Source organism: Salvelinus sp. IW2-2015, linkage group LG6.2 (assembly GCF_002910315.2).
Source record: "Salvelinus sp. IW2-2015 linkage group LG6.2, ASM291031v2, whole genome shotgun sequence".
NCBI classification, from domain to species: domain Eukaryota; kingdom Metazoa; phylum Chordata; class Actinopteri; order Salmoniformes; family Salmonidae; genus Salvelinus; species Salvelinus sp. IW2-2015.
In genome coordinates, this window is record NC_036846.1 from 3,426,917 (window position 1) to 3,450,116 (window position 23,200).

Below are 23,200 nucleotides of genomic sequence, written 5' to 3' on the forward strand. Positions count from 1 at the left end.
TACAGAAGAGAGAGAGATAGCAGGAAGAGAGTCTCATGTACTTATCATTCACATATAACCTTTCATATAGCTATTATATGCACTTTTAAATCACTGGCTGTTCCACTGTCACACCAATTAGGCATTGAGAGGGAGGAGAGATGATTGATTACATAGTCATGAGCCCAGGAAGATACAGGTCAGCGGAGTGTCAAACAGAAAAGAGCGAAGGAGCAGCTGCCAGATACTCAAAAAAAGGGTCAAAATCATCAGTCTGGGACATGGTGGGAGGGTACAGGACCGTAAACACGATAATCCGAGAAAAGATGAAAGTAGGAGAGAGGGGTTGAGAGAGTGAGAGAACGAGAAGTCCTGGTTTGCGCGCCGAAATACCCCATCTTACCCGTGTAGTGTCACTTTGCTGTAAGGTGGCTCGGAAATAGCACTGCGGAGGATCACAGACACCACAAGGATGGACACACACACGCCCGCATGCTCACGTACTGACTGATGGAGATAGAACAGAATCACACGCGTTAACACGCAAACACACAACTGGCACAGCCGGCGGGTCACACAGGTAACGGCGCCTCACGTCAGGACTGAAAGAAGCTTCCGACTTGTTGTGGTGCTCAGAGCAGTCAGTGGTATCTGTAGAGAGGGAAAGGGGAGAGAAAGCGAGACATAAAGGGAGAAAGAGGGAGAAGAGAGAGGGAGAAGAGGGAGAGAGAGGAAAGGAGAAAGAGGGGAGAGAGAGAAAGGGAGAGAAGAGGGAGAGAGAGAAAGGGAGAAAAGAGAAAGAGAGAAAGAGAGAGAGAAGAGAGAAGAATGAGAGAGCCGAGAGAGAGAGATGAAGGAGAGAGAGAGAGAGGGGATAGTTGGATAGTAGATACTCTGGAGACTCATAACCTGGGTTGAGAACACTTCAGAAAGAGAGAGGAAGTGATAGACTATCTAACAACCCTGAGGTACAATCATCCACCCTCGTAAACTCTCATAAACCTGAGCTGTGTGTTGACATCTTTCTAAAGCCAGGCTCAGACACAGAGCAGAAGTCAAGTCAAACAAGGACATGTGACATTATTTGCTAATCGAACATCTTTCCCCCTGAATCCCCACCAGTATTATGGAGAGGAAGTACGTCTCCCCCTGCTGGTGAAAGATAAATATAAGGATGGACTCCATCCATCAGCTAAACATTATTCCGGAGTTCCAAATTAAAGCAGCAGCAGCCTGAAAAGATGGAGCTCCTACAAAATAATGATATAATTTAAATGTGTTTTTTAGAGTAAAGTACATTCGAAAAATCAAAAGAAAACTGTCCAACTGTAATAGAGAGACACAACTACAGCAGCAAACACGTAAAGAAGAAAGGCTTTTGAAAAAAGTAAACATTTCATAAAATGTATACCGATTTTCTTAGCAGCTAAGTGTTTACCTGTTGCTACGGCAGTTGCTAGGGGACATTCCTGAAAAGAAGCTTAGCTAGCTAACAAGACGCTAGTGTCTATTGCAGAAGAGAAGAAGGGACAAAAGAGGGACAAAGTGGGACAACAATAAGGACATGAAAGAAAGGACGATAATGGGACAATTAAGATTGTGAAGCAGTCCTCTAAAGACATCAAAAGACAATTAAGTACAAGAAAACAACCACTGTCTATTGCCTCTCCCCTCTACGATACGCACTCCCGGTTTGGTTTGACCGAGTAGTTGCATTCCGCTTGCTCTCCGACAGGTAAGTCATATTACACGGAATAGTGATTTACATTTCATTTCTTATACAGTACATAAACATGTCTTGATTTGTTCTGATCTAGCTGGCATACATAGCCCGTCTTTGTATCCAGAGATGAATGTGTAGTCTTAGCAGTAATTGTCGAGGTTACCTTAGCCCAGTTAGAGTTAACCCTAGGCCAGCTACACTTTCAAACAAAAGTCACAAACAACGCAGCCCACTGCTAGCTAGCCTATGTTCACCAGCCACAGTACTATTATCATTTAGTCAATAAGATCTTTTTTTTGCAACGTAATGCCTTAACTTTCTAACATTTCGAGACCGTGTAGTCCACTATGTATTCCCAATCTCCTGTGCATTAGCGTAGCCTACTTCTGTAGCCTTGTCAAACTATGTGTCTGTCTATCCCTGTTTCCTCCTCTTCTGCACAGACCATTACAAACGCTTCCACATCCGCTGGGCCGCTGCTACTCCTAACCTTCGTGTCCCAGCGCGCTCACGACCCACGTGGTATTATCCAGGTCTTCAGGCAGCCTCGGAAACTGTCCCGATCTTGCGGCCAAACAAGGCAGAGTTCATCTCAGTTCCCTATGCTGCCCTCCATGGTTCCCTCGACTCTTGCACTTGACGGAACAAACATGATTACCAACTGTATAACACTCACTACCATACTGCCTCTCCCTCGTTCTTGCCCACCGGTGTTCTCGCAACACACCCCGAGCCACCCGCCCCCCCCCCATCCGGCTCATGGGGTTTCTTCTACGAGCGTGCACTGGGATCCTCATTACTCTCCCTAATGTGGAGCCTTCTAGCTCTCTTCCACTCCCTACCACTTTGCTATCGCCTCCTTTGTTGAATTCCTATGCGTGTCTACAGTTTACCAAGCCCTTTCAGTTAACATCACCGTATATTCTTTATCGTCCCCTTCCGAGTTCCCTTGGAGAGTTCATCAATTACCGCTTGACGACCCTGATAAGTTCTCCTTTCCTGCATGTGAATGGCTCACCTTTGCACAGTTCGGTTCGGGTGACTTAACCTCCCCATCGTCTACCTTTGATCTCGTACCTCTCATGCCTCCTTCGCTTTCCATCTTCTTCCTCTTTTGACCTCACCCTGCTCAACCTTCCTCCCCACGTTCTCGTTGCCCTCTCAACAAGCAGATATACAACTTAGACTCATACTTTACTTAGCCTTAGCAGTCTTCCACTTAACTCTCATTGCACTCCCCTCCAAGTCTCTGCCACTACCTTGTATCCTTTTCCCCTCTCCGCTCTCATTTCCAACATTCCCTGCCCTTCACCGACTCGGTATGTGCGCCGTTCCCAGGGACAACCTTCCGTTCTCTCTCCCCCGCTCTCTCTCCGCTTCCCATCCTATCAGTCTCTCCCTCTGCTCAAACCTCTTCTGCCAATCTACTATCTCCTTGATTCTGCACTCCTAACCCTCCTTCCTCCCCTTTCTGCATCCAACTTTGACTCTCGTTAGTGTCCCCTATCCTCCATGCCGCTCGGTCTCCCCTCCTGCTCCGTGTGTCTCGAACGACTCATTTGCGACCTCACATAAACAAGTGTGCTCCGTTGGCAGCCCCCTGTATGGACGAGATAATGTGCATGGAAAAGCCTCGACTCCCTGGCCGGATCGTTCTGGATCTGCATCTCCACTCGGCCTCCACCTCTTCTCCGTTCACTGAAATCTCTTCCTCTCTTGCCTGTTCTCGCTGCTAAGATTTCTTACTCACTCAAGATTCCCAAGCATCGCCCTCTAACCCTAGAAGCTCTTTGCCACCTTTCCCTCCTCCCCCTGAATCCCTCCTCCCCTCTCCTCCCCCTCCATCCCTTCTGCATGATACTTCGTCAAACCATTTTGAAAAAAGAAAGTGCCTCGAGCGACATATCCAGATCCTCGTTTCTTAAGCTCAAACGCACCGCTGGTTCCTGTCACACTTGCCCCTAACGCCTGTCTGCTTGTGCACCTTCTTTTCCCCTCTCTCTCCAGATGAATCCTACGCGTTCTTTGTGACGGCGCCAATTTTTTATTTTAAAGTGCAATAATACGTCATACAGAAAAAGGTTAGCCGCGTTGGATATAATAACCAATAACATCCCCGAGAAACAAACACTCCTCCGCGCGCACCGTCCTTTGTACCCAGGTGGATGCCCCGGCTGGCTCGTGCTTCTCCAGGAAGCGGGCACAACCGATTTCCGGAGACATCGTTTCTCCCTTCCTCACCTCGCTCATCAAACTCATCCTTGACCGCTAGGGCTACGTCCCTTCCGTCTTCAAAGGACTGAGCTGAGAGTTGGCACCCCTTCTGAAAGGAAAATCAATGGCCCACTACCAAGACTCGACTTCCCCTCCAGACACTTGGCAAATGTCGAGTACAACTGTAAGAGGACGCGCTTCCAGATCACTCAATGCCCCTAATGGTCCCCCTTCAAAACTTGTGGAGGCTGAACCTGCAGTATAACAGAGTGGGTCACTAAACACAGTAACTCTGTAAGAGGTCCTACATCTCAGGGTATTATCTGTCAATTTCAAAACATTACTTTCCGTTTTCCCAGAAGGGTTTCTGCTCTGTTCATCCACCTACATCACTGTTACTAGTACCACATAATCCATTGTTGTCTTTATCTGAGCCTGGCATCATTCATCATCATGGCTAGTGTGTTAATCACTGAAGTACTGCATATGAAGGTGGAGAAGTATACAGACAGGGCTTTGCTGCCCATTTCAGGAGAACCCAACCATCCTCCGTGTAATGTTCTTGGCACGAGGAAGCACAGCTGTTTAAGTAGAACATGTACCTAGACAAATAAATCCTCAATTCCAGCTCCCCATTTCTGAGTAACCGTTGTTCGTGCAAAACCGTCAGCAGAGGCTCCAGACAGAATAGATGAAGAGGAAAGTTATAATCACTGCTTTCTTTATACGTGTACACACACACACACACACACACACACACACACACACACACACACACACACACACGTGCACATGCACGCACGCACTTTAAATACTTTATTGAATCCACCAATCACATTACATCACAAAGGACTCAACCATTTCAAGAGTCACTCACGTGAACAAAAAGAGCTTCTCCTCCACACAGCCAGGCGGACCATAACTGCCGAAACAGAGAAGTACCTAGCTACATCTACTGTACATGCACACACCTACACACACACATACAAACCTCATGCCGAGTGTGTTGGGTATTATGCTAATTAACAAAAAAGAAGCCACAGAGTGACGTGCGTGACACACATAAATACTGTCTTACATCACACTCCACATGTAGCCTTACCTTCGCTCTGAAGCACCAAAACCAACAGCAAATGTTCCACTAAGTTCCCAGGACAAGTACCCACACAGTACACACAATGCACTTGTCACACAACTTCACAATCTTTCATACACTCACAAAAGTCTTATAGTGGGCCTTGCGTCATATCATCTTCAATAGGTCTGCATCATAAGCAGGAGGACACTTATATACAGCCCTGATAGGAAGACACGTCAGGATCCTTGTGTAGACACTGTGGTACTTTTACAGCCAGGGCGGGGGGGGATCTGACGTAAAACCACCAAAAAACGAAAACTGTCCGCCAGAGTCCACTCAGTCACCCAGGACTGTGGGCAGCAGGGAGATGTGGGTAGGTACTGCCCCGCCACCGCTGACCAGTGAGCACCAAGTGGTGTTTGGACCTCTGGAATGCCCGTGGCAAGGATGTGGGCTGCAGTTCCCAGTAGGGATACCCTACCATCAGTGTTTCCCAGAGTATCAGGTTCTGGGAAAGCCCCCCATGGTTCATGTAGGACAGCTGCTGCCAACCCTACAGCCTCTGGTCTCTGAGTGGGCGGATGGTTCGTCACTCTGACAGCCCTCCACAGGTCAACCACTGGTCTGTTCATTGTTTGTGGTTCTGGTAAAGACAAGCGTTGTTGAAGAAATATATGATTTCCTTGACTGTCATTGAAATGGAATTAAAGGAAAATGGGTAGCGTGACAAACTTGCCATTTAATTAACAGAAGTGTAGAACCACGTAGTTTACCATTTTTCACTGAAATATATATATATATATATAAATATATATATATATATATATATATATATATATAAATATATATATATATATATATACAGTTGAAGTTGGAAGTTTACATACACCTTAGCCAAATACATTTAAACTCAGTTTTTCACAATTCCTGACATTTAATCCTTGTAAACATTCCCTGTCTAGGTCAGTTAGGATCACCACTTTATTTTAAGAATGTGAAATGTCAAAATAATAGTAGATATAAGGAATTATTTCAGCTTTAATTTCTTTCATCACATTCCCAGTGGGTCAGAAGTTTACATACACTCAATTAGTATTTGGTAGCATTGCCTTTAAATTGTTTAACTTGGGTCAAACGTTTCGGGTAGCCTTCCACAAGCTTCCCACAATAAGTTGGGTGAATTTTGGCCCATTGCTCCTGACAGAGCTGGTGTAACTGAGTCATGTTTGTAGGCCTCCTTGCTCGCACACACTTTTTCAGTTCTGCCCACACATTTTCTATATGATTAAGGTCAGGGCTTTGTGATGGCCACTCCAATACCGTGGCTTTGTTGTCCTTAAGCCATTTTGCCACAACTTTGGAAGTATGCTTGATCATTGTCCCTTTGGAAGACCCATTTGCAACCAAACTTTAACTTCCTGACTGATGTCTTGAGATATATACTGTATATATATATATATATCCACATACTTTTRCTTCCTCATGATGSCATCTATTTTGTGAAGTGCACAAGTCCCACCTGCAGCAAAGCACCCCCACAACATGATGCTGCCACCCCAGTGCTTCACGGTTGGGATGGTGTTCTTTGGCTTGCAAGCCTCCCCCCTTTTCCTCCAAACATAACAATGGTCATTATGGCCAAACAGTTCTATTTTTGTTTCATCAGACCAGAGTACATTTCTCCAAAAAGTACAATCTTTGTTCCCATGAGSAGTTGCAAATCGTAGTCTGGCTTTTTTATGGCGGTTTTGGAGCGGTGGCTTCTTCCTTGCTGTCATATAGGACTCGTTTTACTGTGGATATAGATACTTTTGTACCTGTTTCCTCCAGCATCTTCACATGGTCCTTTACTGTTGTTATGGGATTGATTTGCACTTTTCGCACCACAGTACATTCATCTCTAGGAGACAGAACGCGTCTCCTTCCTGAGCGGTATGACGGTTGCGTGGTCCCAGGGTGTTTATACTTGCGTACTATTGTTTGTAAAGATGAACGTGGTACCTTCAGGCATTTGGAAATTGTTGCCAAGGATGAACCAGACTTGTGGAGGTCTACAATTTTTTTTCTAAGGTCTTGGCTGATATATTTTTGATTTTCCCATGATGTCAAGCAAAGAGGCACTGAGTTTGAAGGCAGGCCTTGAAATACATCCCCTGTTACACCTACAATTAACTCAAATTATGTCAATTAGCCTATCAGAAGCTTCTAAAGCCATGACATAATTTTCTGGAAATTTCCAAGCTGTTTATATGCACAGTCAACTTAGTGTTTGTAAACTTCTGATCCACTGGGAATGTGATACAATTTCTTTGCTTTTTAATGCGTTTGAGCCAATCAGTTGTGTTGTGACAAGTTAGAGGTGGAATACAGAAGATAAACCTATTTGGTAAAAGACCAAGTCCATATTATGGCAAAAACAGTCCAAATAAGCAAAGAGAAACGACAGTCCATCATTACTTTAAGACATGAAGGTCAGTCAATGCGGAAAAATTCAAGAACTTCGAAGTGCAGTCGCAAAAATCATCAAGCGCTATGATGAAACTGGCTCTCATGAGGACCGCCACAGGAAAGGAAGACCCAGTTACCTCTGCTGCAGAGGACAAGTTCATTAGAGTTACCAGCCTCAGAAATTGCAGCCCAAATAGATGCTAAGAAGAGACTTGCTTAGGGCCAAGAAACACGAACAATGGACATTAGACCGGTGGAAATATGTCCTTTGGTCTGATGGGTCTAAATTTGAGAATTTTGGGTCCAACCGCCGGGTTTTTGTGAGAAGCAGATTGGGTGAACGGATGATCTCCACGTGTGTAGTTCCCACCGTGAAGCATGGAGGAGGCGMTGTGATGGGCTTTGCTGGTCACACTGTCATTGATTAATTTAGAATTCAAGGCATAATTAACCAGCATGGCTAGCAATACACCATCCAATCTGGTTTGCGCTTAGTGGGACTATCTTTTGTTTTTCAACAGGACAATGACCCAACACACCTCCAGGCTGTGTAAGGGCTATTTGGCCAAGAAGGAGAGTGATGGATTGCTGCATCAGATGACCTGGCCTCCACAATCATCCGACCTCAACCCAATTGAGATGGTTAAGGATGAGTTGGACCGCAGAGTGAAGAAAAAGCAGCCAACAAGTGCTCAGCATATGTGCGAACTCCTTCAAGACTGTTGGAAAAGCATTCCAAGTGAACCTGGTTGAGAAAATGCCAAGAGTGTGCKWAGCTGTCATCAAGGCAAAGGATGGCTACTTTGATTAATCAAAATATAAAACATATTAAAAATATAACACTTTTTTGGTTACTACATGATTCCATATTGGGCTAAATTCCCAATCTGGCCCTCAACCATCACGGTCACCTAATAATCCCCAGTTTACAATTGGCTCTTTCATCCCCCTCCTCTCCCCTGTAACTATTCCCCAGGTCGTTGCTGCAAATGAGAACGTGTTCTCAGTCAACTTACCTGGTAAAATAACGGTAAAATAAATAAAATAAATAAATATGTGCTATTTCATAGTTTTAATGTCTTCACTATTATCCACAATGTAGAAAATAGTAAAAATAAAGAAAAACCCTTGAATGAGTAGGTGTGTCCAAACTTTTGACTGGTACTGTGTATACATTACCGTTCAAAAGTTTGGGGTCACTTAGAAATGTCCTTGTTATTGAATGAAGAGCACATTTTTTGTCCATTAAAATAACATCAAATTGATCAAAAATACAGTGTCGACATTGTTAATGTTGTAAATGACTATTGTAGCTGGAACTGGCAGATTTTTTATGAAATATCTACATAGGCGTACAGAGGCCCATTATCACCAACCATCACTCTTGTGTTCCAATGGCACGTTGTGTTAGCTAATCCAAGTTTACCATTTTAAAAGGCTAATTGATCATTAGAAAACCATTTTGTAATTATGTTAGCACAGCTGGAAACTGTTCTGATTAAAGAAGCAATAAAACGGTCCTTCTTTAGACTAGTTGAGTATCTGGAGCATCAGCATTTGTGGGTTTGATTACAGGCTCAAAATGGCCAGAAACAAAGACCTTTCTTCTGAAACTCATCAGTCTATTCTTGTTCTGAGAAATGAAGGCTATTCCATGCGAGAAATTGCCAAGAAACTGAAGATCTCGTACAACGCTGTGTACTATTCCCTTCACAGAACAGCGCAAACTGGCTCGAACCAGAATAGAAAGAGGAGTTGGAGGCCCCGGTGCACAACTGAGCAAGAGGACAAGTACATTATAGTGTTTAATTTGAGAAACAGACGCCTCACAAGACCTCAACTGGCAGCTTCATTAAATAGTACACGCAAAACACCAGTCTCAACGTCAACATTGAAGAGGCGACTCRGGGATGCTGGCCTTCTAYGTAGAGTAGCAAAGAAAAAGCCAAATCTCAGACTTGCCCATCTTAATATTTTATTTTTATTGGCCAAAGAACACAGACACTGGACAGAGGAACTCTGCCTAGAAGGCTAGCATCCCGGAGGAGTCGCCTCTTCACTTTTGAAGTAGAGACTGGTGTTTTGCGGGATTTGCAGATTGGCCTAGCCAATCGGGTGATTGTGGAGGCCAGGTCATCTGACGCAGCACTCCAACACTCTCCTTCTTGGTCAAATAGCCTGTACACAGCCTGGAGGTGTGTTAGGTCATTGTCCTGTTGAAAAACAAATGATAGTCCCACTAAGCGCAAACCAGATGGGATGGCGCATCGCTGCATAATGATGCGGTAGCTATGCAGGTTAAGTGTGCCTTGCATTCTAAATAAATCACAGACAGTGTCACCAGCAAAACACCCCAACACCATCACACCTCATCCTACATGCTTCACGGCGGGAACCACACATGCGGAGATCATCCGTTCACCTACTATGCGTCTCACAAAGACACGGCGGTTGGAACCAAAAGACAGATTTCCACTGGTCTAATGTCCAATGCTCACGTTTCTTGGCCCAAGCAAGTCTCTTCTTCTTATTGGTGTCCTTTAGTATTGGTTTCTTTGCAGCAATTCGAACATGAAGGCCTGATTCACGCAGTCTCCTCTAAACAGTTGATGTTGCGATGTGTCTGTTACTTGAACTCTGCGAAGCATTTATTTTGGCTGCAATTTCTGAGACTGGTAACTCTAATGAACTTGTCCTCTGCAGCAGAAGTAACTGGGTCTTCCTTTCCTGTGGTGGTCCTCATGAGAAACCGTTTCATCATAGCGCTTGATGGTTTTTGCGACTTGCACTTGAAGAAACTTTCAAAGTTCTTGAAATTTTCTGCATTGACTGACCTTCATGTCTTAAAATCGTTTCTCTTTGCTTATTTGAGCCATAAAATGTATACCACCCCTAACTTGTCACAACACAACTGATTGGCTCAAATCAATCAATCAATCAAATTAAATTATAAAGCCCTTATTACATGAGCTGATGTCACAAAGTGCTGTACAGAAACCCAGCCTGAAACCCCAAACAGCAAGCAATGCAGGTGTAGAAGCATTAACCTCTACAGGATCGGTGTCCCCCCGCGGGATGGTTGAGCTAACGTAGGCTAATGTGATTAGCATGAGGTTGTAAGTAACAATAACATTTCCCAGGACATAGACAAATCTGATATGGGCAGAAAGCTTAAATTCTTGTTAATCTAACTGCACTGTCCAAATTACAGTAGCTATACCATGCTATTGTTTGAGAAGAGTGCACAGTTATGAACTTCAAAATGTATCAATAAACCAGTTAGGCACATTTGGGCAGACTTGATACAACATTTTGAACAGAAATGCAATGGTTCATCGAACCAGTCTAAAACGTTGCACATACACTGCTCCCATCTAGTGTCCAAAATCGACATTGCGCCTAACCTGAAATAGTACATTGTGACCTTTCTCTTTCATTTCAAAGATAATGGAACAAAAAATTAACAAAGAAACACGTTTTTTTCTTTGTTTTATCTTTTACCAGATCTAATGTGTTACATTATCCAACATTAGTTTCACATTTCCACAAACTTCAAAGTGTTCCCTTTCAAATGGTATCAAGAATATGCATATCCTTGCTTCAGGTCCTGAGCTACAGGCAGTTAGATTTGGGTATGTAATTTTAAGCGAAAAGGAAAGAAAGAAATTCCACAACTTAACTTTTCACAGGGCACACCTGTTAATTGAAATGCATGAAGCTGGTTGAGAAAATGCCAAGAGTGTGCAAAGCTGTCATCAAGGCAAAGGGTGGCTACTTTTAAGAATCTCAAATATAAAAAATATATTTGATTTGCTTAACACTTTTTTGGTTACTACATGATTCCATGTGTGTTATTTCATAGTTTTGATGTCTTCACTATTATTCTACAATGTAGAAAATAGTAAAAAAATAWAAATAAAAATAAAACATTGAATGAATAGGTGTGTCCAAACCTTTGACTGGTACTGTACATATATATACAGTGCCCTCGGAAAGTATTCAGACCCCTTTACTTTTTCCACATTTTGTTAGGTTACAGCCTTATTCTAAAATTGTTTAACTGGTTTATTTTCCCTCATCAATCTACACAAAATACCCCATAATGACAAAGCAAAAACAGGTTTTTAGAAATGTTGGCWAATTTATTATAAATATAAAAACTTTAATATTACATTTACATAAGTATTCGGACCCTTTAGTCAGTACTTTGTTGAAGCATCTTTGGCAGTAATTACAGCCTCGAGTCTTCTTGGGTATGACGCTACAAGCTTGGCACACCTGTATTTGGGGAGTTTCTCCCATTCTTCTCTACAGATCCTCTCAAGCTCTGTCAGGTTGGATGGGGAGCATTGCTGCACAGCTATTTTCAGGTCTCTCCAGAGATGTTCAATCAGGTTTAACTCCGGGCTCTGGCTTGGCCACTCAAGGACATTCAGAGACTTGTCCCGAAGCCACTCCTSCGTTGTCTTGGCTGTGTGCTTAGGGTCGTTGTCCTGTTGTAGGTGAACCTTCGCCCCAGTCTGAGGTCCTGAGCGCTCTGGAGCAGGTTTTCATCAAGGATCTCTCTGTACTTTGCGCCTTCCACTGTCCATTGCGCCTGCCACTGAAAAACATCCCCACAGCATGATTCTTCAACCACCATGCTCCACTGTAGGGATGGTGCCAGGTTCCTCCAGACGTTACGCTTGGCATTCAGGCCAAAGAGTTCAATCTTGGTTTCATCAGACCAGAGAATGTTGTTTCTCATAGTCTGGGAGTCTTTATTTGCCTTTTGGCAAACTCCAAGCGGGCTGTCATGTGCCTTTTACTAGGAGTTGCTTCCGTCTGGCCACTCTATCATAAAGGCCTAATTAGTTCAGTGCTGCAAAGATGGTTGTCCTTCTGGAAGGTTATCCCATCTCCACAGAGGAACTCTAGAGCTCTGTCAGAGTGACCATCGGGTTCTTGGTCACCTCCCTGACCAAGACCCTTCTCCCCCGATTCCTGTTTGGCCYGGRGMRCAGCTCTAGGAAGAGTCTTGGTGGTTCCAAACTTCTTCCATTTAAGAATGACGGAGGCCACTGTGTTCTTGGGGACCTTCAACACTGRAGACATTTCTTGGTACCCTTCKCRAGATCTGTGCCTCGACACAATCCTGTTTCGGAGCTCTACGYACAATTCCTTCGACCTCAAGGCTTGGTTTTTGCTCTGACATGCACTGTCAACTGTGGGACCTGATATAGACAGGTGTGTGCCTTTCCAAATCATGTCCAATCAATTGAATTTACCACAGGTGGACTACAATCAAGTTGTAGAAACAACTCAATGATGATCAATGGAAACAGGATGCACTGGAGCTCAATTTCGAGGTCTCATAGCAAAGGGTCTGAATTCTTATGTAAATAAGATYTTTCTGTTTAAACCTGTTTTCGCTTTGTCATTATGAGTTATTGTGTGTAGCTTGCTGAGGATRTTTTTGTATTTAATACATTTTAGAGTAAGGCAGTAATGTAAAAAATGTGTGGAAAAAGTCAAGGGGTCTGGAAACTTTCCGAAGGCACTGTATATGGCCTTGTCTTTACTTGGTTTGAACAAGGAATCCAACTACTCTTGGGGGACAATGTGATGTCTTTAATTGGCCCAGGTGCTTACTTATGTTACTGGCATCAGTAGTATGTTAACTCGTGCAACAGGAGGCATCACTCTCCCTGAATCCACACCATCAGCAGAATGACTAAGCAAAATATCCGCAGGGTCAAAAAGAAATGACCTCTTGGGGACTAGGCAAAACACACAGCGAGACCACACACACAGTTATACACACATACAACTACATCTACACACACACACACACACACACAACGGTGGGAGAGCCAACCAGAGATGGTCCTGTCTTGAGATGTGCATACTGTACGTAGCCAGCTTTGTTCCGTTCTGCTCAGTAGCGCATGGATCTGCTCTCTCTCTAACATGGTGGCCCGGTGGGCTCAAGTTGTGCTCTGCTCCCCTCGCTGCACTGAACCTGCCACCCAGAGGCCAGAACTTCTTACATGTGATACCACTGAACTCCTGTGACGGGAGATTTCTCTCACATTGCCGGACAGTAGCTCTGCAGAAAAACACATAACAGTTCCCCATGGAGTTAGCCTTTTGTCCCATTAGCACAGGGCTGCTTTCTGCTGGTGAGTACACTGCTGTAGTAAACGGATGAGGTGAGGCGTGCCGAAGGCAGGAGATAATGGACACAGGGTGGGTCAGAGGGGGGAGTTTGGTCCTCTGGGGTGCAACTCTCTGACCCTCCTTGGCATGCTTCTGCGCTTTCCCCTGAATCACTGTAGTCATTCCAGCCTTATGCAGGCCTATGAATGGACTATTCTTTCTGTCAAATGTTAGTTATTAAGAGTATATAAACACAGCTATAAAATGGGGCCCTGCTCTGCACAAAAGTGGTACATATGTAACGGAAAGGGAAGGCAGTGTCCTGCACTGTGATGGTGTGTGTATATAGGAGTGAGGGTGTATTCAGGGTGTGTTTAGTGCACCTGTCTCTCTAGTTTGATGTGGATGTCTTAGTGTGACCATATGGTAAAGAAGGCCTGGCTGCTCTTCCTCACACTAAAGCAAGACTTTCCCYACAAACAAATCCTGAACTTAAGGTTTTCTCTTAACTGACCATGTGTCTGGCAGGATTTGTCATGCAAAAGGTTCGCAGGGGATATTAATAGACTTTGCGATTGTGACATTAAATAGTTGTGAAATAGTAGTTGGATCTGTAAAAGAGTTTTGTAATACATTTCCATTTACAAATACATCTACTATCTTACACATGCTCTCTGTCCCTCCCTCCCACTCCCTCTCTCCCTCTCTAACACACACACATACACAAGCGCAGGGCCTTGCCACCTCAGCTCTTGTAAGGATTCAACTGCAGCTGTGGAGGTTGAGAGGAGAGAATCGTATAACTGTGACGTGTCCACCCCCTCCAGGAGCAAACAGAGGGTAAGAGGCATTACACACTTTTTTTCCTTTTCTTTGTGACACACACACTTGGTTACTCACTCGCAAACACTCTCGTAGACACACACAACCCCCCTCGCTCTTTCAAACCTGCACACACTGTCATTGTCAAACATGGTGAACTCACAGACAAGTCTTCTTTCCTGTGTGAAATCTTCTTCTTCTTGCTATCTTCAGGTCCCTAGTTTGTGTCCCTGTTGCTCTGTGCTCGATGTGCTGTTCTAGTCCGCTGGTGGTGTTAGTCCCTGGTGTGTTGTGAGCGTGGAGAGCTGAAGTGGTCCTTCTGTCTGTCCTGCTCCTGCCTCTATGGCCCTGAGAGAGTGAGTGGGGAGATCGACAGCTGGAGCAGCTGAATGCATGCAGGGGAGGGAGAGAGAAAAAGAGAGTGGGAGAGAGGAGAGGACAGCCCATTTCTACCCCCACTCTGGCCCCCTGCACTGCCATCCTCCACCCGACCCCCCTCCCTGACCCCCCAGGATGCAAATTCCTGGTCTGCGGCCCAAATTCCCAAATTCCAAATCTGTCCAAATCACAGGCGGAACAACAACTTACATAGATTCACACACATACTCCCACCTCCCCCCCTGTTCCCCCACTCACTGGTCACGCAACGCACCTGGTTTCATTTCAAATCACCCTTCACAGCTCCACAACTCACTCCCCCACCTATCTATCCTTACCTCCCCCATCTTTTTCTCTCTTTCTGTACAGCCACTTAGTTTCCTTCACTCCCGTCCAATCTGACACAGACAGATATTTATAGCTTGGGAGAGAAGTTGGTGGAATGTGGACAAAAAAAATTGCGAAGGAGAGAGGGAAAGAGACAAGCCCTCTTGGAAAAGTGGTTAGCTTTTCTAACTACCAATAAATATTTAAACTAGAGGTCCTTTCTGGATGACATACAGAGACAGACATGTTTATATGTAAAAGCATGGAAAGAGTGACTCTGAAGTAATCATCCATTTCTTCAAGCAGTTTTGTTGTAACTACAGTACTACTACTTTGGCAACACATTATCCCTTCTAACAATTACATGAAAGCTGTGTACTCCAGGACAGCTCTACTACTGTATACAGACAGAGAAATATGTTAATCCTTTTTACAATATTATTATCTAAGTGTCTAAATTGTTAGTTATAATTTCAAATTCCTAGTTGACATGGAAATGAGCAGTGTCATTATTGTCATTACACACACCTAATCATGGGTTACTTGTGTGTGGGGGGTGAGAGCTGTCGTCGCAGGAGACATCACTGTCAGAAATCCCCAACCCTCCCCCAGCTGACAAATTGCGCCCCCTCCCGTTGCTGCTACCCAACCCCCAGCGGCCACACACAGACACAATTCACTACGGTCTTCTCATTTCATAATCCACTCTAATTCACTTAGGCTTCATTTTACTATGCAGATGCATTCCCAATATAGTCATTACCAATATTCATTCATCCATACTAGGGTGTATGAGATTCTAACCACTTTCTTGGCATGTTAAAACTGTGAAAGATCTAAGCGTTATATTAAACCAAAAGGGTCCCAACACCTGCAGCTGCCGTCGGTTTTTAAATCGTAGTACTTTGCATCTGACATTGTAACAAACAAGCACTCACAACATATGCCCAAATACCTTATCTCCTTCACAGATCTGCAATACAATCAGCACAGAGACACCGTCAGTATAAAATGAGTTGACTTTATTTACAATAAAAATGAGGTGATATACATGATGACGTCGCAAAGTAGGTCGTCAGAAGAGACAGAGGGGGGAAAAAACTGCATAACGGCACGAAGGACGGAGAAATGTGGGCACTGGCATTAGAGGAGGAAGACATCTGACAGAGAGAGCGGAGGATTTACATGATGACTGCAGACAGAAAGAGGGAAAGAAGACATGACTCCGATATAAAAGAGGACAGAAAGCTCCGAGTAGATAGTTGAGCGAGGTCTACGTCTCAGTCATGGTACATTTTGAGGATGCAGCTTTTTATCACTCCCATGTACCTGTCCCACACTACCTGGTGTCTGAGAGAGAGGAGGAAGAGAGAAGGCTCAAGACAAATTCTCATTATGAGAACTGGCCAAGGTTCATAATATGGAGCGATCTTTGTTAATTCACTTTAAGGAGAGGCCTATGTTTTAATATGGTTGTCTGATGAATATGTCTTTGCTGAGTGTGTCGTGGTGCAGGGTTGTGTAAACCGTTAACTACATTCCAGAGTGGCTGCTCGAGAAACAAGGTAACTATAGTTTAAAGAAACGTGGAGGAAGATGCAGTGACACCCACTGGTGACAACTGGGATGTGAATATGAAGAAAAACATAAAACAGCCTATGTGACCTTGATGAGTGCCAGACAGCACAATATGTATAACAATTATATTATACTCACTTGAATGTGTCGAGTACGTGTGCAGAGTTAGTGTAGTGAGTGAGGTAGAGCCTCATGTCTCCTGCTGTCCATTTGTCTGACCGACACGGCTCAATAAACTGGCAGGGAGGGAGGTGGAAAGATGACATCACAGTCTCATGGGTAGCAGAAATGTCTGTAGACCTTATTGGCCTCATAACCCAGAGCCAGTGTTGAATATAGAGACGAAAGATGTACTACTACACTACTAATGATTTATAAATGTACCTTTTCCACCAGATCAATGAAGAAGTCTCTGACTTCTTTTGTGTTGGTTAGTTTGGCAGCAATGTTGACAAGGCCTCTGGAGAGATTCTTTGGCGAAAATAGAGAGAAGAGTTTGTTTAAAATATTTATCAAATAATTAAAAGCTTTTTTATACTGCAGTTTAGAAATAATTCAACTCAAGTGAACTGATTGAATTAGACAATGTACGTGCACATTTGACCCCATATAACCATGGTTACCACACTTACTATTGACTGATTTACAGATTGTTGTGGTAGGCTGGACATCACCTATGAAACTGGGTGGTCTGTTTTAGCTCTAGCAGCCATGTTGGATAAATACAAGCATGTGTTGTCACTCACCTTGAAGTTGGCTTCCATCTCATTAAATGCTTTGGTCTTCCCCCGGAGAGCCGTGCACACCAAACTGAGTGGAGCAGAGGGGACGAGAGAAAGGGCATGAGGGACCTTACCAAATATTATCATTCGTAATAATAGAACACACATGATATGGAGAGAAATAAAAAATCTTTGTGAATTCTTAACAGGAACTTAAAGAAAACCAATCAATAAGACACATCAGGCGATCAATAACAAATCAACCACACTCTCATGCCTCTTGTGCTGGTCCAGCAGATCCCTGTCAGTGATTAAAATCTTCAGTTCTTTTAGATCTTGTAAGAACTCCTTCTCAAGATCCACGTCCATGTCTTCCACCATGTTATCTGAGAACACAAAACTACTTCAGACCTCTGATGTTGCCATATTATATTACAGTGCTGGGATCGTATAATTGTTTGCAGAACTTCAATTATAATGCGGGTTTCATAAGGAATCAGGACTGATTGCACTGCACAACTGCAGATCTGATAGACCAGGGACTCACCCAATGCTCCCACAGTCCAGTTGCTGATGAGCTGCCCTGCACAGAAGGCAAAGTCCTGGAATGTAAGATAGTGCAGCTTCTTCTTCCCTGTCTCAAAGCGATTATTGGCAAAGAAAACGATGGCAGCGTAATCCCTGAGAAGAGGAGACACAGGGGAGTTTTATAAAAAAAWAATAATAATAGATACAAGATTGAAATTCCACTATTTTCTACTCTTACCTGGCCAGCTTGTCAGAGAGAAAGAAGTGCTGACGAATGTTCTCCACCAGGGGTCCCTTCAGTTCCTCCACAACTTTGAATACACGCTTGAAGTTATCAAACTAGGAGAAAAAGGTGATCATTCAGAAAGGTCCACATGTAGAAAAACAGTTACATTTGGCCTTAAAATTGCAGTGTCTAGAGCTCTGTAGCTCATAGAATCTGTACAGGCAGGACAGTTTCACTAATGTTACAGGTCAGAGATATAGTCATTGTTATTGGGAGAGTCCGTCTTAGGTTTTTGCTACCTGCCGCCTGCAGCTCTTCAGTGTGACACCAGTCTTTGCACTGACGTCATCAAGGTCCTTCTTGGTCCCCTTTGAGAGCTTCTTCCCAAGGACCTCTCGCACAAACACGCTATCGAACGCATAGTACCTTTACACAGAGGAGAGACAGATTAGGTGACGTTTAAGGCAGAGGAAGATACGATGTAAAAATGTGTATCAGGAGTTGGTAGAGCACCTCTCTATGAGCATGGCCTGGCGATGAGGTGGGATCTGGAACAACAACTGATTGGCCAGCTTGACAGGGCTGTGTAGGAGGCGCTCACACATCTGGAAGGTTCTGTACTGGTCCATGGTGTCACTGTGCAGAACCTCAGCACTGGCCTCACACCCCTCCCATACCCCTCCCTCCATACGAACCTTCACTGCATCATTCACTGAGGATGGGGCAGAAAAGAAACAGGATTCACGGTTTACGTCATAGAGAATTTGATTAAATAACTTTGATGGATGACTGTGTCTAGTATCTATGTGTGTGAGTTGGTTAATGTTGTGGCCCAAACCTGTGTAGCCATCCAGCCATAACTGATAGACTTCCTCATCCATAATGGTGGTGTTAACCACAAACACATCAAGTTCAACTGACATCTATGCAGAAACAAGAAAAATTGTTTTAATAAGCTTCAAAGTTTTCATTTAACTTGTCACAATACCTGTGGAATATCATTAACCATAAATACTATACTAAGTTATCAAGTCAAGGTAGCTAGCTACTTATTATATTAACCAAAGTTACATACATTATCTGACTAAACAAGAAGATACTTACCCTTTGAAATTATAGTTCCAATATTCTATATTGTTATACTGCACGTTTTGTTAAACTAAGAGTAATAATCCACAGGCTGTCCAGAATTGGTAAATGAACGTTGGTTAAGGTGGCTAGTGAGTTGACCAGCGATTATCACCCAATATAAAACAGGTGAAATATGAATTAGTATCTAAAAACATATCGAATAATAACTTCATATAAAATATATATTTACTACAGGAGACATTTCCATCCGTTGCTAATGCTGTAGTGATGCCCTTAAAAAAAAAAAATACACGACAGAAAAGACCTGTCAACAACAGACTCGCTTCCATGCAGCTGAGCACTTCCGTGTTTTGTCACGCAGATGGAGTCGTAAATTCTTCTTCTTCGGTGGAGTTTAACGTCGGTTGGCATCCAATATGTGCATTGCCGCCCCCAAAGGAACTATAGTCTACATCCCTTCAATGTTCCCTAAAAAAACGTCACTGAGCAAATGTTAGGTCTGCTGAGAGCAAACTTGAACGTTGTGAAAATTCTGTGCAACTTCCAGCGCACGTTTACTGTGAACCATGCGGCTGTACCCACTTTAAATTACAGTTTTAACAGTGGCCAAGTAGGCTACTGTGGCTATTTGATCACAATGTAGGCCTAACAGAGTGGCCTAAAATAATAAACAATGGAGAAAATGCATCCCATAACATTTTAACATAGAAATAGCTGTTCTATCATTCAGCCTACAGTAGCAGCCAATGTGTGTCGTTCAATTTAGGGCTACATTCCATGAGACTTTTGAGAGAGAAAAAACATGCAGGGCTTGACATTAACCTTTATCCACTTGTCCTTCAGACAAGGAGGTGACTGAAAATGTTTGTGTTGTTTGATGCAAGAAACCACTTTACAAACTAAAATACATTATTCCCATACCATTATTACAGAGAATCAGATAAATGATTCTACCCTCTGCCTATTGGCTTATTCAAGCCCGTCTCAAAATACAACACTGCCCCTTTAAGACAGAAATGTACATGTTTTGTGCTCATGTAGGAAACAATCACTCCCCTATTGCTGACTTCAAATTATCTATAACTGGGCTGGTAAGTCACTAACTAGCAAAGGATATGAACAAAATGTGCACAGGTGGCTACATGCAGCTCTTGCTTTGATCTCAAAACAAGCACATTACTAAAGACCACAGCTGTAAACACAGTCCAGTCCTAAGTAAATGGCACAGATTAATTTATGGCAATGGTCTATTTGCATATAGGCCTACTGCAGCTCTGATTGGTTATGCAGCATCGGTCTGTCTAGACTACATGCTGTTATGAGCAGTAGAATCCTACTCTGATGCGTTCTGCCTACAAGAAAATCTATTGCACAGTTTGTTTTGTTTTCGGGATGTTGAATTGAAGTAGCTAATATTGCATTTAATCGATCACAATTGCCACAGTAAAGGGAAACGGTGATAGTGTTAACTACCTAACAGGGAAAACTCTAGGAAGTTGAGTGAAGTTTAATCTTATGCTTCTCTCTGTGGGCTTCTGTGCTCTGCACGGCAGTCCTGAATGCACACGCACAGCTTAGAGGGAACATTGCATCTATTACACTTTGTGATACAAAAGGGGAAACGGGAAAAATAAAATAAAAAATATATTTTTAATTACCTTACACATTTCACTACTTTGACCCTATCTGCCACTGCACCATGCCAAAGGCCTGGGAGAACAGGACACCACCAGTCAACACACCCTGTAACTTTTCTGAAGTCAAATCTGGTATACCCAAATACTTCTCTGCAGCTGCCACCACAACATCTATTCTCTGTGATTCACGTTCCATTTTTGTGGTACAATTGACAACCATTGCTATGAACGCTAAGAAGCCAACCTTACTGAAGCATACTGTATATCACTCGTTGGCCTATCCCTCTGTGCTAGCACAGATCTACTACTCACAGGAATCCTCTCAGGATACCTCACCCTTGACCCATCCTCCTCTACTTTCTTCACTGTTTCAGCATATGACATCTTCTGCACTACTCTAGCCACCTCAACCTGCCTCTCTCGCACTGGACACTTCTGATCTTCTGATCAATAAACTGGATGAGCTCCGTTCGAGACTATCCTACCAACAGGACATTAAAAACAGTAATATCTTGTGTTTCACTGAGCTGTGGCTGAACAACGACGTAGATAATATACAGTTGGCTGGGTTTTCCTTGCATCGGCAAGACAGAACAGCTACCTCCGGTAAGACAAGGGGTGGTGGTCTGTGTCTATTTGTCAATAACAGCTGGTGGGCAAAATCTAATATTAAAGAAGTTTTAAGGTTTTGCTCGCCTGAGGTAGAGTAAGCTGTAGACCAAACTATTTACCAAGAGTTTTCATCTAGATTTTTCGTAGCTGTCTATTTACCACCACAAACCGATGGTGGCACTAAGACGGCACTCAACGAGCTGTATAAGGCCATAAGCAAACATGAAAATGCTCATCCAGAGGCGGCGCTGCTAGTGGCCAGGGACTTTAATGCAGGGAAACTTAAATTCGCTTTACCTCATTTCTACCAGCATGTCACATGTGCAACCAGAGGGACCACCTTTTTTCCACACACAGAGATGCATACAAAGCTCTCCCTCGCCCGCCATTTGGCAAATCTGACCATAATTATATCCTCCTGATTCCTGTGTCAGAGGAAGGCCTTAAAAATGTCCAAAGACTCCAGCCACCCTATTCATAGACTGTTCTCTCTGCTACCGCACAGCAAGCGGTTGCGGGGCGCCAGTCTAGGTCAAAAAGGCTCCTTAACAGCTTCTACCCCGAAGCCATAAGACTGCTGAACAGCTGATCAAATGGCTACCTGGACTATTTGCATTGACCCCCCCCCCCCCCCTTTTTTTACGCTGCTGCTACTCGCTGTTCATTATCTATGCATAGTCACTTTACCCATACCTACATGAACATATTAGCTCAATTACCTTGAGTAACCTGTACCTCCGCACATTGACTTGGTACCGGTACCCCCTGTATATATAGCCTCGTTATTGTTGTTTTATTGTGTAACTTTCTTTTACTTTAGTTTATTTAGTCAAATGTTTTGTTAACTATTATTTTTCTTAAAACTGCATTGTTGGTTAAGAGCTGGTAAGTAAGCATTTCACAGTCTACGCCTGTTGTATTCGGCGCATGTGACAAATACAATTTTATTTGATTTTGTTTGGCTGCTGTGATTTCAAACTTTCCATGTGTGTGGTCTTGGTCGGCAGAAATGATGGTAAGGAATTTCAGTTAGGCTATCATTTTGCCTTTCACTTTGAGCTATGTCTTTGGTGTAGCTACCTAAGTTCTTTGTAGATGTATACTAGCTTGTTATTGCTATCAAACATTAACGTGGCTATAATCTACCAAGCTAACATTAACTAACCTAGCCTGTTAAAGTAGCTATCATCACTGAGAGTCCTGTTTGCTGTGAGCGACTGTTAGCTAACGTTATCAACTCATCTACTAAACTATTTGTAATTTATGCTTGTGTTTGACAGCATATCACAGTTTTTAAAGCTGCTGATAGCTGCATAGTTTTATTATTTTATCCCAGTGCCAGAATGCCAATTGTATCGTTGTCCCGTCTGCCCCCTCCCATATCATGCCCCGAGACTGTGAGCACACATTGAGTCTCACAGATTGAAGTCTGTGCCGCATAGAGGTAAGCACATGTAGCTACAGTAATTGCGCCAAAATATTTTTTTAAATCTAATCGGAAAATTATGATTTCCCAGTAGGGGAGCAGAGTAAAAAAAGGGGGGGTAATAATATTGCAGATAGCTACACATAGGCCTTCTAGCCACATAAAGCCTACCATTAATTGGACTAGGGCATCCCCTGTCATCGCATGACAACCTTGTTTAATATAGACTAGTCAGGCTATTTGCATCCCCACTTAGTGTTTAAGTTTTTGTC

General features: G+C 43.4%; 1 protein-coding gene and 1 pseudogene across 1 annotated transcript; both read right to left on the bottom strand.

The window, feature by feature from the left end:
• LOC111965491 (EGF-containing fibulin-like extracellular matrix protein 2) overlaps positions 1-3,925 on the bottom strand; it is a 10,086-nt pseudogene extending 6,161 nt beyond the window's left edge.
• Positions 3,926-16,108: 12,183 nt separating this feature from the next.
• On the bottom strand, positions 16,109-19,602 carry LOC111965690 (acidic fibroblast growth factor intracellular-binding protein B). Its single transcript, XM_023989910.2, has 11 exons — positions 19,266-19,602; positions 19,000-19,084; positions 18,675-18,873; positions 18,461-18,587; positions 18,174-18,274; positions 17,955-18,088; positions 17,685-17,793; positions 17,432-17,495; positions 17,070-17,156; positions 16,824-16,921; positions 16,109-16,457 (listed from the first exon to the last, which is right to left on the bottom strand). The coding sequence occupies exons 2-11, from the start codon at positions 19,082-19,084 to the stop codon at positions 16,388-16,390; spliced, it is 1,074 nt and encodes a 357-aa protein (XP_023845678.1). The 5' UTR covers positions 19,266-19,602; the 3' UTR covers positions 16,109-16,387.
• Between the last annotated feature and the right edge of the window lie 3,598 nt (positions 19,603-23,200).

Excerpts from the sequence above, each read along its gene's own strand:
- LOC111965690 (XM_023989910.2), bottom strand. The coding sequence starts at position 19,084 with ATGTCAGTTGAACTTGATGTGTTTGTGGTTAACACCACCATTATGGAT. Across the intron at positions 18,588-18,674 it reads CAGGCCATGCTCATAGAGAG|GTACTATGCGTTCGATAGCG; the intron begins GTGCTCTACCAA and ends CTCTGTGTAAAG. Across the intron at positions 17,496-17,684 it reads CTGCTGGACCAGCACAAGAG|TTTGGTGTGCACGGCTCTCC; the intron begins GCATGAGAGTGT and ends TGCTCCACTCAG.